Below are 14,116 nucleotides of genomic sequence, written 5' to 3' on the forward strand. Positions count from 1 at the left end.
AACAACACAGTAAGTGCATAAACATTCTACAGATAGAGTTTGTGACTTAACTTAATTCATATGCATACTTTGTAATCTAAATAAAACTAGAACAAACTACAGTATAATGACTTCTAATGTTTAATGCTGCACCATGTACTACATTGGCCTACTTTGCACAAAGGAGTCTGGTCATATATATATATATATATATATATACATTTATATAAGGTGTTGGTCACTGTGCACTTACATGTTTGACAGACATGTTTCAGTATAGAATCCGGGGAGTTATATGAATGAAAATTATAAATAATGTTGAAAGTGACCTCTTTATCATAAATGCAGGTTTGGACCCTTCCTATTTTGTTTCTTAACACCTCCATCAGTAAATGCATTTCTAATTCCACGAAATTCAAAAACAAATATTAAAGCAGTGCACAGTGACTGTCCATACACCCTTATATATACTAGCACCCCCTCTAACAACTATAGTCATATTTATTACGGCAATAAATGATCTCCGTTTACACCCCTGTACCACACCCTTGATGGTCGCAACATGATACCATGGTTAGGTTGGCACGAAAAGTAACGAGTTCCCTTCACAGAGCCATCGTTACGACCAGTAGCAGCAGAAAGTTCAAGCCCAACCCAAACTCCCGCAGCAAATTTTGTTTCTCCTACAAATCTATGACAAAAAGTTTATTTGGATACAAAAAATATAGAAACAAAAAGTGTTTTTATTAATGCGAATCGTTACCTTATGACAGCTGTTTGTTGCTTTTTATTTCCTTGAATATCGACTGTCAAACCAGGTTGAAGCAACTCTCTCTGCTTACTGTTGGTGAATAATGATAATAAATATAAGGGTAATGGATTGTAGCACACTGGGTGTGAGGTTAATAGAACGAAATCTCAGATTTGAAGTATAGCCTAAATATTAGAGCCCCTGGCATAGCACAGTGTAGGACCTCATTAGCTTAGAATTAAACAGATTATAAACACAGAAAGCATTACGCAGTGTTTTAAAAGATATTATTGCGGTTTGATCCAGGTTTTAGTACAATGAGACTGCTGGTTACAAACCTTGGATGGGAAGAGAGAACATCAGTAGGTCCTGACTCAGTTGGGGTTACTGTAATTAAAAACAGTGTTAAACATAAAAATTGAATTATTCTACTAACAATTTTTTTTCTTCACTTACAATCAAGATTTGTTAACATGGAAGGGAGAGCAAAGATTCCTTTTGATTCTGGACACTTGAAGTATCGGACACCATCGATGCTTCCATCACTTTTACCAGTGTTACCATCATCTAATTCAATTCCACACCATGTACCTGGAAACACTGCTGGTTACATTGGGGAATTTACGAACTCCAGTGTTGCATGAATATTTTTGTAAGAAACCTGAAGCGAATTGGGTTTTCCCAATGAAACGAACGGTTCCTGTTTTCGAATTGGCAACACTGACCCGATCCCCAACACTAAACTCTGGAGATTCAGATTTTTTTCGTCTCCCTATGAACACAAATGATCTTGAAAGGCCATGAACAAAGCATTAAATAAAAGTATGTTGTTCAATTCTTTGGAACATTTTATAAAAATATCTTTATGATTTTATATAGTTGGAATTATCATATAGTAAACTGAGAATACAGCTTATATCAAGCCTCAAAAACTGTTGGTTTTGATTTTTTGGAAAAAGTGTCCAATTTTTAGTGCCTTTGGAATACCAAGTGTTTTTTAAAATTCCTATATAAAACCATACCTTTGCTAGTAGATTTTCGAGAACTACTCTGTCTTACAGTTTCTTTTCCTTGGACGGCTATGTTTGATAATGGAACAAATATTCCATAATCAGGCTTACACCTAATAAGATAAATAAATAATTAGTCCAGAAATTCAAACTTAAAAACAAAATGTGTTAATGTATCTAGACAAAAATAAAAAAATAAAATATTTTGTGATTACCTGAAATAAGTACGTCCTGCAAGAGTTCCATTGTTTTTTCCTTTTGGGGAGTCAAGTTCAATTCCTGCCCATTCTACACTGGACGATGGTAAACTTCCTACATATCTTAGTATTCCTGCATTAGTGAAAAAACAAATTTAAAAAATATGTAGATACAGCTGGTAAATAAATAAATGTCCTCGTGCCGCGGGAAAACGACACTGTTGTTCTGTTTCATACATCCTATGTGCGCTTAAAGCTACCACGTATCTGCTGTATGTAACTTTAAAGGCAATTATTATTTTTTTATATGGCTGACAAATTAGATAACCTATCAGTGACCATAGGGTTATATAACACTACCATGATAATAATTCAAAATAAAGAAATAGTTTAATATTTTGTGAAACTAGTTCCGAAAAATTTAAAAGTTGCAATTAAGTACACCTAGTCGCTTACCAGTCATTTTGTCAAATGAAACAGTCACTCCACCTTCCTTTTTAGGAACGCTAAAACCAACCATTGAACCCAACAAAGCTTTGTACTTTGTCACTTGTTTGGAATACGAAGCAGGAACATAGTTTTCTCTGAAATGTATGTTGTAGTGGTAGTGGAGTAGTTACTAGTTGTAGGATTAAGTTGGCAAAAATCACATGTTCATTAGCTTTCTTTGCAGTGTAACTTCATGTCGTAGAAAAAAAAATTGGACAAAAATGAATATATATCTTCACATGTAAAACCAAATCCTAAAATATTGCTGGTTCAATCAATATATGCACTATGTTCATATTAAACACCACTACACAATATGTCCTACTAAGTATTAAAATATTTACATCAAAGTTTGTATTTTCTCTGCTTTTGTTGCATCCTCTTCATTGGAAGACTGAAGAGGGATGGAAAGAAGAGGAGTAAGTCCTGCATCATTTTGAGCTGTAACTGATGCCCCATTCTAAAAATAAAATTTATTATATCTTAAATTATTTTTTTACCATGTTTAAGATTGGACTCGATGATTTGGTTGAGGCCAAGTTTGAAAACTTTGGGCTGTAACTGATGAATTATTTAAAAAACAAAAATTACTTTTATTTAGTTTCTTTACAATTTGTGTCATGTTTACAATTACTTATGAACATTTTGGTATATAAAATCTTATGTGCATTTCTATTTTATATGTAAATAATGCATATTGCTATTAAATTGTGATTTAAAAACAACATATAAGAAGTAATATAAGACAGGTCTTCTACCTTACCTGTAATAAGACTTGAACCGTTGAGTAACTTAAACAGGATGCAGCAATGTGCAGAGATGTGCCGTAATCAAATGTGTGGCACAAACTTTCAATTTGAACTACTGAATATTTATTATCAAGCAATACAGTAGCAACAGAAGGTAAATCAAAATAAGCAGCAAGATGCAAAGAATTCATTCCAGAGTAAATACCACGTTGATTACTGTCTGCTCCATCTCTTAACAGGCGTTTAACAACACTGAGCGCATGTTTTCCTGGATCAAAACAAAGTCGAAATTTGTAACCTTTTTTTATATTTATACTTTTTTGCAAATAAATTGCGCATTATATAAGCTAAAATTAATATTAATTAATAAAGATTACCAGATAAAGCACATGCTTGGATTGCATAATGAAGCATGGACATGCCGGTAGTTGAGTCAATGCTGTTGATTCCGACACCACGGCGTAACATCTACAGAATGTAACTGTTTATTTGATATAACTCTTCCCCCCCCAAAAAAAGTTTGTACATATGAAAATCTGAACAGGTTTTTGCATGTTTTAATGTTTACTAGAGAATTAGTATAGATTGTTTTTGTACAAAAAAGCACCCAAAAACTGTAATGTACCTTTAATTGCTTAGGTAGAACCAAATATAGTTTAAGTCGATTAAATTAAAATGATCTTTAATCCCAATCAAAGTATAAATGTTCAGGAAAAATGTAAATTTCCCCCTCAAGTACCATTAAGTTACATAGGTAAAAATGTTATAACAACTCGCGCCATCCGAGGATAAAATAAGTTACATCCACTCAAAGCATTACTTCATCAACTATGAGTCCAATATTCTCACAAACTGGTGAAACAAATTGCCTCATCAGAGCAAATAGTTGTGGGATTGTGGTCAATTTATCAGCCAGTAATCTTTTCCCTTCCCCGATGCCTGGTTCAAGAAAAATAACTTCATTCTCTTTTTCTTCCTACACAGAATTGAATTTGTTAGGTAGATCTTGTACCTATAATGATCAACTATGTGCCAAGTACTATGGTTTTAACATTTTTTGGAACCGATAGAGAAGATCATGTCATTGAAACAACAAAGAGAAGTTTTCTTCCTACACAGAATAGAATTTATTAAGTAGATCCGATACCTATAATGTTCAACTACGTACTATGGTTTTTTTTTGTTTAAATTTTTTTTGGAAACGATAGCGAAAATCATATTATTGAAACAACGAAGAGAGTCAAAAGCAAAACGACAGTCATTAAAACATTTACAATAAAATATTCAACATTATGTTGTAATCAACTTACAATGCCATATGGAAGTGCAAGTTCACCAACAGCATACACGTCGAGGTCCTGACTTTCAACCGAATTTACATTCGTTTCTGGACTTTGATTTCCGGACATTTCGTCTTCATTATCTCGCTCCACACGATAGGTTTCCATTCCATAAACAAGATATGTATAAGTTCCTGTAATTTACGATTTGTGTTTATGTTTTACTTTATACAATCTGTAGTCACATTGTATACAAAACACCGACAGATACTTAACGGTTCGCGAGTTTATACGATTTCCGTAGCGTTTATAATACCTCTATGTTGTTTTACCGGTAGCATTTAAATTTTAAAATGCCAATCTCCGTAAAGAATTTAAGATAGTTTCAGTTGAACCAGGTGGGAACGAAGGTGTTTGGTAAGTAGTTTGATATAGTATATCTAAATATTACGATTTAAGTTGCAAGGATATTACCCATCGCTGTCACAATAATGCATATCATATATTAAACTGGTAACCAGTGTAGCTCATGCCCGCGTAGCTGAATTGTAATGCGATTGGCTGGTGACCAAGGGGTACATTATTCAGGGCCCTGAGTGTTCAATAAAAGTTACAGTCAAAATTATACCTCTTCTGCATGTATTTAATTTTGTTGATACACCTATATTACCATGTACAGTGGTTTATTTTAGGCCAAGTAATACAATATTACCAATACTAATTATGCAGCTGATTTTATATGAAATTATATTGAATTTAAAAATCGTAACTTTTTTACAGCTGCAGCATCATGGATACTCGGGTGGCTGCTTACAAACCAAGAACGTCCAAGACAAAAATACACTGGGTAATGGACAAAGATGAGGAAAGGGAATTATTTGACGATTTGGGAATCATAGGAGAAATTCACTCGCCCCAGCAAGAAAAATCAGAAATTCTTTCAAAAAATAAATATTTAAAGTTACAAAGTACGCCGATAATGAGCCATTCAGCAAGCATGGTCAAACATCAAAGGCTAGTTGCTCAAAGAAAACGATCTTTGCTGCAAACTAATGACGGTTCAAAATTTCCGAAAGTTAGATGCTTGACAGATTCATTTAACGGTAGCTGGTGCAGTAACAGCAGTGAGTCATCAAAATTAGGTTGGTAAACAGCATTTTGCATGAATAGTGTTAACAGTGTTGCCTGGGTGTTTAAAATCACCATTTTTTCAGATTTCTCTTTGATTAACCGGATGCCAGATGAGATCTTCATTAAAATCTTTAAATACTGCAATTCAGAAACCAAAGTGATCTGTTCACGTGTGTGTTGGAGATGGTACAAGATAGCGTAAGTAATTTCCAAGCAGCATATGTGTGTGTATCAATAGTATATGTAACAGGCAACCCTGTACCCGAAAGAAAACAATACTTCAACCTAAAGGTTACTAATTACTTTTCTTATTTTCAGGAAAGATGAGACTTTATGGAGACAAGTATCTTTGGCAAAGAGAATTATTTCACTTGTTCAATTACAGAATTTATTAAAACGTGATGTCCAAGCATTATGTTTGAACTCAGCTGAAGTAATACAAAACACTGGAGATGATGCAGGGTAAAAAGCATATTTAAATTTTAAATTTAATTAAATTTAATGTTGTGATGCTATATGTTAACACTGTTTTTATAGCCCACAGGTTAACCCATTCTCACGGGTGTACTACTACACAATTCATTCGCTGGATTTGACCAATGCAAATATATCCAATAACTCACTTTGTATTATTCTTATGAGATGTAACCAACTGCGTAACATTAGCCTTGAGGGGTTAACCATATCACATAATGTACTAAGGTAGGTGCACTGCATGTACAGTAGCATTTTACAAAGTATTTACTAATAACACGTTTTCTATTCACAGTTCATTACAGAGTTGTATACTCCTACAAAAATTAAACCTATGCCTGTGCAAGGGTATGACAGAGAGTGGTATGATACATCTACTTGAAACCTGCTCTCAATTGAGACATTTGAACATGGCATGGACCAACTTGTGCCAGTCAGATCCAACTCAGGTGAGTCATATTGACATCAGGAAATAAAAATGTACCTAATTTTGTTGCAAGCCAAAATTTAAACTCATTTGAAAAGGGTAAGTCAACTAAACAAAATTATCTTTAAATTTACAGATAATCTCGAGCCTTCCACGCAATATCAGACGTTTGAATATGTCAGGTTTTCTTAACACTCTAAAAGATGGACACGTGGCTAGTATTGTTAGACAATGTCCTGAACTACAAGAGCTTGACATCAGCGATTCAAACAAAACAACAGAAGAAAGCATTAACCATATTATGAATGTACAGAACACTCTTGATTCTGTTAATTTAAGTCGCTGCTATGCAATCAGTCCAAACTGTTACCTGTAAGTCTTAATTACTTTTTCCGATGAAGCTGTCTGTTATCCCATACTATGTTTCTTATAATCCTATATTTGCAGCCACTTTTCAAAGTTGAAACAGCTTCGACACCTTGATGTGTTTGGGGTTTTTGACGATGTCTCAACAAATGTACTCGCTTCAGTGTTAACCAATGTGCGTGTTTGTCTCCGGCCATTTAGTGCTATTGCACGCCCATCTCCTAGTTCATTGTACGGCACTCGGAGACGTACCATATGGGGATATTTGGTAGTTTGAAACTTTACACTACTCTATGCTTGCTGCTATCACGTTGTTTGGTGTTTAGCTTTGTTCTGGCTTTTTTATTATAGTATGTAATTTATACTTAATTTTTGAAAATGCTGTTTATTTATTTACCATCACCATAAAGTAAACACCACTGTGTTGCAGTTATTTATTTTTAAATTCTTTTTGTTTGTTTTGGTGTTTCTATTTTTTTATTGAAAATTCAATAGATATATATATATATTTTATTATTTGAACTTAATTGCTTTGTTGTAATATTTTATACAGTTTTTGTTATATCAATTTAAAACCAATGTTTTACTTGGAAAATTAAAAACTGATTTTGACCAACTTGTTCTGAGACCCATTTATCGCTAAAGTCAATAAACATTTACAGATTCTTTTTAAAAAACAGGCGATATTTCTTAACCTTTACCTGGGATGGCATTTTCGGCTACTGACTAACTTCTATGATAGCCCATAAGTCAGCCGACTAAATGTAAAAATACACCAACTAAAATTCGGTTGACTAAAAAACGTGATAATCATACTTAAGTCAGCCGACTAAATGTAAAAATATACACCAACTTAAAGTCGGTTGACTAAAAAACGCGATAATCATTCCTGCTAAGAAACTGCAAGCAATATCTTAAATTTTCAATACTTTAGGCCTAATTCAATCCCGGAAACAAATTAATGTTCTTTGTTCTTGAAGTTTTTCTCCCGGCTATCAGGAAAAGACTCCTAGCAGAAAACTATTCTTAATGCCCTATATACAACCTAGGAATACCCTGAGCAAATAGTAAAATTTTAACAAGCAATAAAATGAAAATAAAATTCATTTAAACATGTTAAATTTTATTTAAATAACAAAAACATAAAATACAATCAACTATTTAAAACATGAAATAGCTGATCATAAACATCATCCCCACATTGGGGAAAACTGGAGAAAAAACTAGCTGGTACGGGCTTGGTAGGAGCAATCAGTCGAAAGCCACTTTTTCTGCTATGTACCATTTGTTTTGAAATGTAGTTATTAGGAGAGTCGCTTTGTCTTGGTAACTGGAGCAAATCTAAGATAATCCCACTGCGTTTGGTCCGCAGTCCTGTTTGGAATTCCCTTTTACAAGGTCGATGTTTATCTTCTTTGACTATGTCACGCAGGTACTTAAGACAGTCTTTATCATCTTTGGAAATATCATTCCTAACCTTTCCTTTTTTGGTTGGAGGATTCAATAGATTCAAATCTTTGTCTGGACAGGATCTTACAGAAACATCAAAATCCCGCGTGGTTTCAATAGTTTTTTTGCTCGAGGTAGTTCTGTTTTTGTTTTTACGATGGATGTTGGATTTCGGAGTTGAACCGGATAAGTTTTCTTTTTTTCTTGCCTTTTTTTCACTATCCTTTGTTACGGCTTTATTTCTTTCCTGTAGTAGGAAAATATGTAAAATTGAGCCATGCAAATATATATATATACATTTCTCATTAACAAGTGGTGACTGAAAGACTAACCGGTTGGTTTGATGATGATGGAGATTGAAATAAATTTAATAGACTTGGTACTTTGCTGGCCTGGACTTCAGATATTACGCTTTTCAATGAATTTTGACAGTTGTTACACTGCCTCCGCTCATCTGTTTTTGTGTTTGAATCAGACAATTTCGTCCTTTTTCTTGGTTGTTCATTACATTCTTCTGTGTTGACATGATTTCGTTTCTGCAAGTTTAAACTTTGTGTAAAATAAACAAAAGAAAATGACTTCTAGTATTAACAATCAAATAAACATGTTTAAAAGATTTACCTGAGGGCAAGTGGTTGAGGTTGGTGACTGAAATAAAGTTAAAAGGCTTGAAACACCGTTCGTTGGGCTTTCATTTCCATGGACCAACTGAAAACAACACCAAGAATTAAACACTGAAGGCATAAATAAACCATTAAGAGTTTTATACATACCTTTGGTGGAGTTTGTTGAAATGTGGGTATGGTGATTTCAGAACTTTCAGTATCATAACTACCATTTAAAGTACCCCTAACCACTTTAGTTTCAGTATTTTCATGACAGTTATTATGCTTAGACCGTCCAAAGTAAAGGTCTAGACATTTTTTAGTGTTCTTTAACTTTGTCTTTGAAACGTCAAGGCTGGAGAGTGCAGACAATGCTTTGGCTTTTCGTACAGAATTTTGACATCTTTTTGTGGAGGAATCAAGATGCTGATGGTGCCCATTTCGCTTGAAGACGTTTGACACAGTTTCTATAAAAGGAAAAACAAGAAAAACACATTGAGTCCTCTTTTTGGAAATGTAAAATTATTAGTTACAACTGTGCACATAATAACTGAAACGCAGATATATTAAAACAAGTGAAACAACAATTTTGTGCATCTATACTGTAACTAATAACATTAAGAAAATAACAGATTGATTAAACATAATTTATTTCCTGTTTCTAACCAAAAGTTCTAATCAAATTTTACCACAACTAACATAGTTATCATAAACACGTTTTTAGTCTATTTCAAAAGGGAAAAACTGTTGTTTCCAAAATAAGTTACCATGTAAATGATTTACATCAACGTCTGAATCGCTTTCGAGTAAAGCGTAACTTTTACTGGGACTATTCTCCAGTATAAAATCTACACCTGAGTAGCTCATTGGCGCAAGCGAATTACTTAGCGGGCCCATATAACTTCTTAGTAATACAATCGAAAACGAGCTAAAGAACTGCGACCGGTACGTAAAAAACTGAAATAACGCAACCGGACTATACAAAGTACGATCTATCTTCCCAGGTACGACAAAATAGCACCCGCAACTTTCTTCTACGTCCTAATATTGAAACGTCCAAACGGAACAACACTTTTAAATTTGTGAAGAAAAAATGGCGCCAGGCCGTTTAGAGACTAAAATTAACATCACGTGATGTCTGATCTGTCATCACGTGATCCAAAACAGCTTGACGTCATTTTATTTTCACGCTTATTGGTAAATCTAGAATCTAGCAATCGGGGAGCAGTTAGAAAAATTCACACAATAAACGCTTACGGACGTGCCATTTATTACAGACACAAAGATGGAATGAATTTGGCATTAAGCACGCGTAAAAGGGTATAAATGATTTAAAAAAATAGAATTAATTCAACAACATATAAAATGTATTAATCATGAATATAAGTTTTTCTGATTTTCAATTGCTTTAATTAACTCGTCCAAAATTTCCTCTGGAAGATCAAAATATACTTTGTCAGTACCAAAGCTGTTGTATATTTCTAATAACTCTTCTGTTGTCACTTTTTCTGAAGTGCTATGCCACACAGTTAAGGAATACCTAAATCCGATTCAACATAAAAGAATGTTAAATTACTTAAAATTTGAAATCCAACAAGTTCGCACATATAATGCTAAACATATGAGTACATTAACTTTCTAAACTTTAAAAATAAAAATAAAATCACACTATAGTGTTTTTAAGCCAAGTAAAAATGAATGCTATTCAACCTGTTTGATTTGGCTAGGAGCCACTGTAAATTTGGTATTGAAGGTCTTGTCAGTGAAGCTCGTACTGGGAAAGTGATAGGAGATCGCACAGATGAACAATGTGAGTACATTTCTTCCACCATAGCTCTAGTATATATCTCATTCTCTCCTATTTGCCTATACGCTGCAAACATGTGAAGGTCAATGAAAAACCAAACCAAAAACAATGTGCTTACTAGTTGTCCATCCTGGTGAGAGCGTAGATTCTGGAAACACACTCTGAGTGAGTCGGAAAAATTCAGTGGCATTGACAGGTCTTGTAATACTATTGGGCCCCATTAGTATATCGGAGTTGAGCCAGATTGGTACAGTCAATTCACTTTTCATTTTGCCTAAGACATCTAGAGAAGCTTTCAGGGCTCCAAGACTTTTAAAATCCAGCTTTAAGCCTTTGGAAACGTTTCTGCTCAAAATCTACAATAATTTTAATAGAATTTAATCACATTTTAACAGAATTACGGAAAGATATTTTAAGTTTATTGAAGGCGTAGTAATGAAATTGTTTTCTGTTACTTCTAAGCACTAAAATATGGTAAAACTACCTCTTGTAGCCAAGCTTCAAGTGTGTAGTCATAGTTAAGCGCGGGAGGGTCATGTGACATTACTGGCAGAGATTCATTAATTTGTGATGTTCCTTCTCCATATAATCGAACATCTGCCTCCAACATCATCAGGTTACTATCTAAAAAACGATAAATTGGCAAATGGGATTTTAACTTGTGGGACTGATAGTTTAATGAATCAGATGAAGTAGCAATATGACTTGTGTTTGAAACAGTTTGATGGTTAAATGACCAATGGTGAATGAACCAGCTAGCAGCAAAAAATGTTTGGAGTTTTATACCGCAGGCGCTTACCATTTAGAGCAGGTTGTAGTATGTCAATTGTATTAGCTCTATGCTCCCAGGTTACTTTTAAAGCTTCTCTGTTAGGAATCTTAAAACAGTCCAACACATTTCCACCAGTGTAAAAATTTTTTGGATAAATATTTGCATCTGTAGGAAAGGAGGTACAGTTGTAAAACAAATCTTTTACTTAACAATGAACTTGTTTACAAATGAGATCTACTTATTGCTTCAATTAAAGGATCTGTCAAGGCATCTTCGGCATCATAGAATATTCTAGAAATGTCAAAATTATCTCGAACAAACACCATGTCTTCCACAGATACAACATCTGTAGTGCTTGACCATATTGTCAGCGTGTAGCTGTAATTAAGTTTAAAGAAAGTGTTTACACATTATTAAACTAACTGGCAAAAAACTAGTGTGACATTACAATTGTCCAATTGTATCTACATTAACAACCTCTGGATAATAAATTATTTCCTCAAAAATTCACATGTTTAATTCATTTAATCATTCACTATATAATTTACCTGTTTAAGTCATCAACACATTCCATCAAACATTCACCAGTTTAAGTCACTGACACATGTCCTCAAAAATTTACCAGTTATAGTCATTGACTTCACTCATTATTCACCTGTTTGATTGCTCCAGTAGCCAAAGGAAGCGATCCCATGACTGACGCAGCAGAGCTGCTCTTGCAGGATATGTTATAAGTTGGTTAAGGGGGCGTGACAAACTTAACATTTTTTCCATTGCATCCCAAGAATATTTTTCATTCGGAGGTCCAACATTTCTAGTAGTAGTTAAGTCAGAATCATTATGAAACTTTAGTTTTGCTGTTAATTCCACTTTCTTACATTTTTTAAACAGTACGATTTTCTCTATTGTTTTTAAAAGTTCAAATAAAAAAATATGTTATTTTACCTATTGACTTATACACACCTGTATCCAGTAGTCCAGCCAAGAGAAAGAGTGACATTAGGGAACTTTGAATTTACTTCTGGAAGAAAAATGTTTGAATCAATTGGATCAGAGTTTGTGTTGGGACCCTTTACCACATCGGCATTAATCCACACTGGTTGGTGCAGCGTTGGCCCATGTAGCCTAAAGATATTGACAATAAAGAAATGAAGTGACACCTGTTTCCATTAGCCAGATAGCTATGGATAAAATAGAAAAACAAAAATCTGAAAGCTCCTGTTTCCGTTAGCTAGATAACTACAGATAAAATAAGAAAAACAAAAATGTATTTACCTCAAAATTTCCAGTGCATAAGGAATAACTTCTGTTATCTTGATATCCAATTTTATGGCTTTGTCAGAAGCAATTGTAACATCAAGCCACTCATCTAATGTGTAGTCGCTTCTCACTGCTGGTGGGTGGGCCATGATAGGGATTTCAGTTTGTTGATGGTTCTCGTCAATTTGTAGAGTAATGTCAGCTTCCAACGCATTTTTGTTGGCTTTAAAACAATTTGCATGTTGTCTTTAAAAGATTAAATAAGATGGTAATTAATGTATTAGTTAGAGTTGCTTAGAAATTGTTTACAGTGCATAAAGATGTGGTTGAAATAGTAAATGAACAAACAGCTAAAGTAAGATCAAGAAAATATATAATACTGTAAGATTTGTTACTTGTGTTATGGAGTAAGATGGGATATCTTTATCACCTAGATGCCCATGTTCCCTGATCTTGTTATTAACAATTAACAAGAGGCCCATGACTATGGTTTTATAGTGTCCCATTTTACCCCACCCTACCATAACATACAAATAACAAAACATGTAATAAATCAATTAAACAATCAGTACCTGCAAAGGCTTCATCTACTTCAGTGTATCCATTAGTTGCATGCGAAAATTTGATGTTTAACCCATCGTTGTTTTTATCTTTAAAATAGTCGAACATTCCTCCACCCGTGATGAGATAGATGCTCTCCATGTCTATACTTGTTGTGGCCGCTGGTGTTGTAGCGTTCGTGAAGGGCACATCGGTGGTGAATCCTGAATTAAAAATACATTAACGATCCTAAGTTGCAATACTGTAATTAATTTGTCAAGTACGCAATTCGTTGGCCATACTTGATTAATTGTTGTTTCTTCCTGGTAATTGTAAATGTCATACCAGACGTAAGCGTGTTTAAACGGTTGTCTTTGACTATCGTCTCTTTGTTGTTTCAAAACTTTGATCCTCGTTTTTGTTTTCAAGAGATATGTGTGTTATGTTTTACGCGCGCTACAATTTTAATCATCAAGATGCACGCAGTATTTTAAAAGCCTAATAAACAACAATAACGTAAGACTTACCTTCAGTCGGCAGCACCTGCGTGGTCGCTACATCTATCATAGTAGTGCTTTCCACTTGCCGGACAGAATTCGGAGTAACGTAGTAATCTATTACGGCATAGAGAATACCGATAACAAATCCGAGCGTTATAAGTAAGCATGCCGCTGCCAACGCGTACCTAATGAGTTTAAAATAGCGTTGCTGTTTCGTATCCGCCGCAATGATGGAGTCCATATCCTATTACACATTTGACAATACAGCAATGATCACAGGTAAAGGATAATGTTTCCTTGGTTAATGCTGTGTACATAATAATGCACGTT

At 34.1% G+C, this 14,116-nt stretch overlaps 4 protein-coding genes and 1 long non-coding RNA gene across 5 annotated transcripts; 2 read left to right on the plus strand and 3 right to left on the minus strand.

Annotated features, from left to right (window-relative positions):
* Window positions 1-102: 102 nt before the first annotated feature.
* LOC149735800 (CAP-Gly domain-containing linker protein 4-like) lies at window positions 103-4,627 on the minus strand. The gene is made up of 13 exons (XM_089878250.1): window positions 4,486-4,627; window positions 3,996-4,151; window positions 3,553-3,643; window positions 3,190-3,443; window positions 2,771-2,886; window positions 2,394-2,521; window positions 1,956-2,070; window positions 1,753-1,853; window positions 1,392-1,502; window positions 1,187-1,321; window positions 1,069-1,117; window positions 743-820; window positions 103-670 (listed from the first exon to the last, which is right to left on the minus strand). The coding sequence occupies exons 1-13, from the start codon at window positions 4,621-4,623 to the stop codon at window positions 484-486; spliced, it is 1,659 nt and encodes a 552-aa protein (XP_089734376.1). The 5' UTR covers window positions 4,624-4,627; the 3' UTR covers window positions 103-483.
* A 108-nt stretch (window positions 4,628-4,735) lies between these two features.
* LOC149735801 (S-phase kinase-associated protein 2-like) lies at window positions 4,736-7,530 on the plus strand. Its single transcript, XM_089878255.1, has 8 exons — window positions 4,736-4,872; window positions 5,236-5,597; window positions 5,670-5,784; window positions 5,905-6,048; window positions 6,124-6,288; window positions 6,356-6,509; window positions 6,624-6,859; window positions 6,935-7,530. The coding sequence occupies exons 2-8, from the start codon at window positions 5,246-5,248 to the stop codon at window positions 7,128-7,130; spliced, it is 1,362 nt and encodes a 453-aa protein (XP_089734381.1). The 5' UTR covers window positions 4,736-4,872; window positions 5,236-5,245; the 3' UTR covers window positions 7,131-7,530.
* A 425-nt stretch (window positions 7,531-7,955) lies between these two features.
* On the minus strand, window positions 7,956-9,974 carry LOC149735802 (uncharacterized). The gene is made up of 5 exons (XM_089878257.1): window positions 9,675-9,974; window positions 9,076-9,374; window positions 8,924-9,010; window positions 8,635-8,838; window positions 7,956-8,549 (listed from the first exon to the last, which is right to left on the minus strand). Exons 1-5 carry the CDS (start codon window positions 9,802-9,804, stop codon window positions 8,007-8,009), a joined length of 1,263 nt encoding a protein of 420 aa, XP_089734383.1. The 5' UTR covers window positions 9,805-9,974; the 3' UTR covers window positions 7,956-8,006.
* Window positions 9,975-10,157: 183 nt separating this feature from the next.
* LOC149735803 (protein FAM151A-like) lies at window positions 10,158-14,027 on the minus strand. The gene is made up of 11 exons (XM_089878243.1): window positions 13,814-14,027; window positions 13,319-13,510; window positions 12,762-12,969; window positions 12,450-12,611; window positions 12,142-12,300; window positions 11,725-11,864; window positions 11,514-11,651; window positions 11,199-11,338; window positions 10,833-11,070; window positions 10,618-10,780; window positions 10,158-10,447 (listed from the first exon to the last, which is right to left on the minus strand). The coding sequence occupies exons 1-11, from the start codon at window positions 14,025-14,027 to the stop codon at window positions 10,282-10,284; spliced, it is 1,920 nt and encodes a 639-aa protein (XP_089734369.1). The 3' UTR covers window positions 10,158-10,281.
* LOC149735804 (uncharacterized) lies at window positions 10,576-13,806 on the plus strand. The gene is made up of 2 exons (XR_016385044.1): window positions 10,576-10,717; window positions 13,408-13,806. It is a non-coding gene; the product is annotated as an uncharacterized LOC149735804 (long non-coding RNA).
* Window positions 14,028-14,116: the final 89 nt, after the last annotated feature.

Source organism: Ciona robusta, chromosome 5 (assembly GCF_009617815.1).
Source record: "Ciona robusta chromosome 5, ASM961781v2".
NCBI lineage: Eukaryota > Metazoa > Chordata > Ascidiacea > Phlebobranchia > Cionidae > Ciona > Ciona robusta.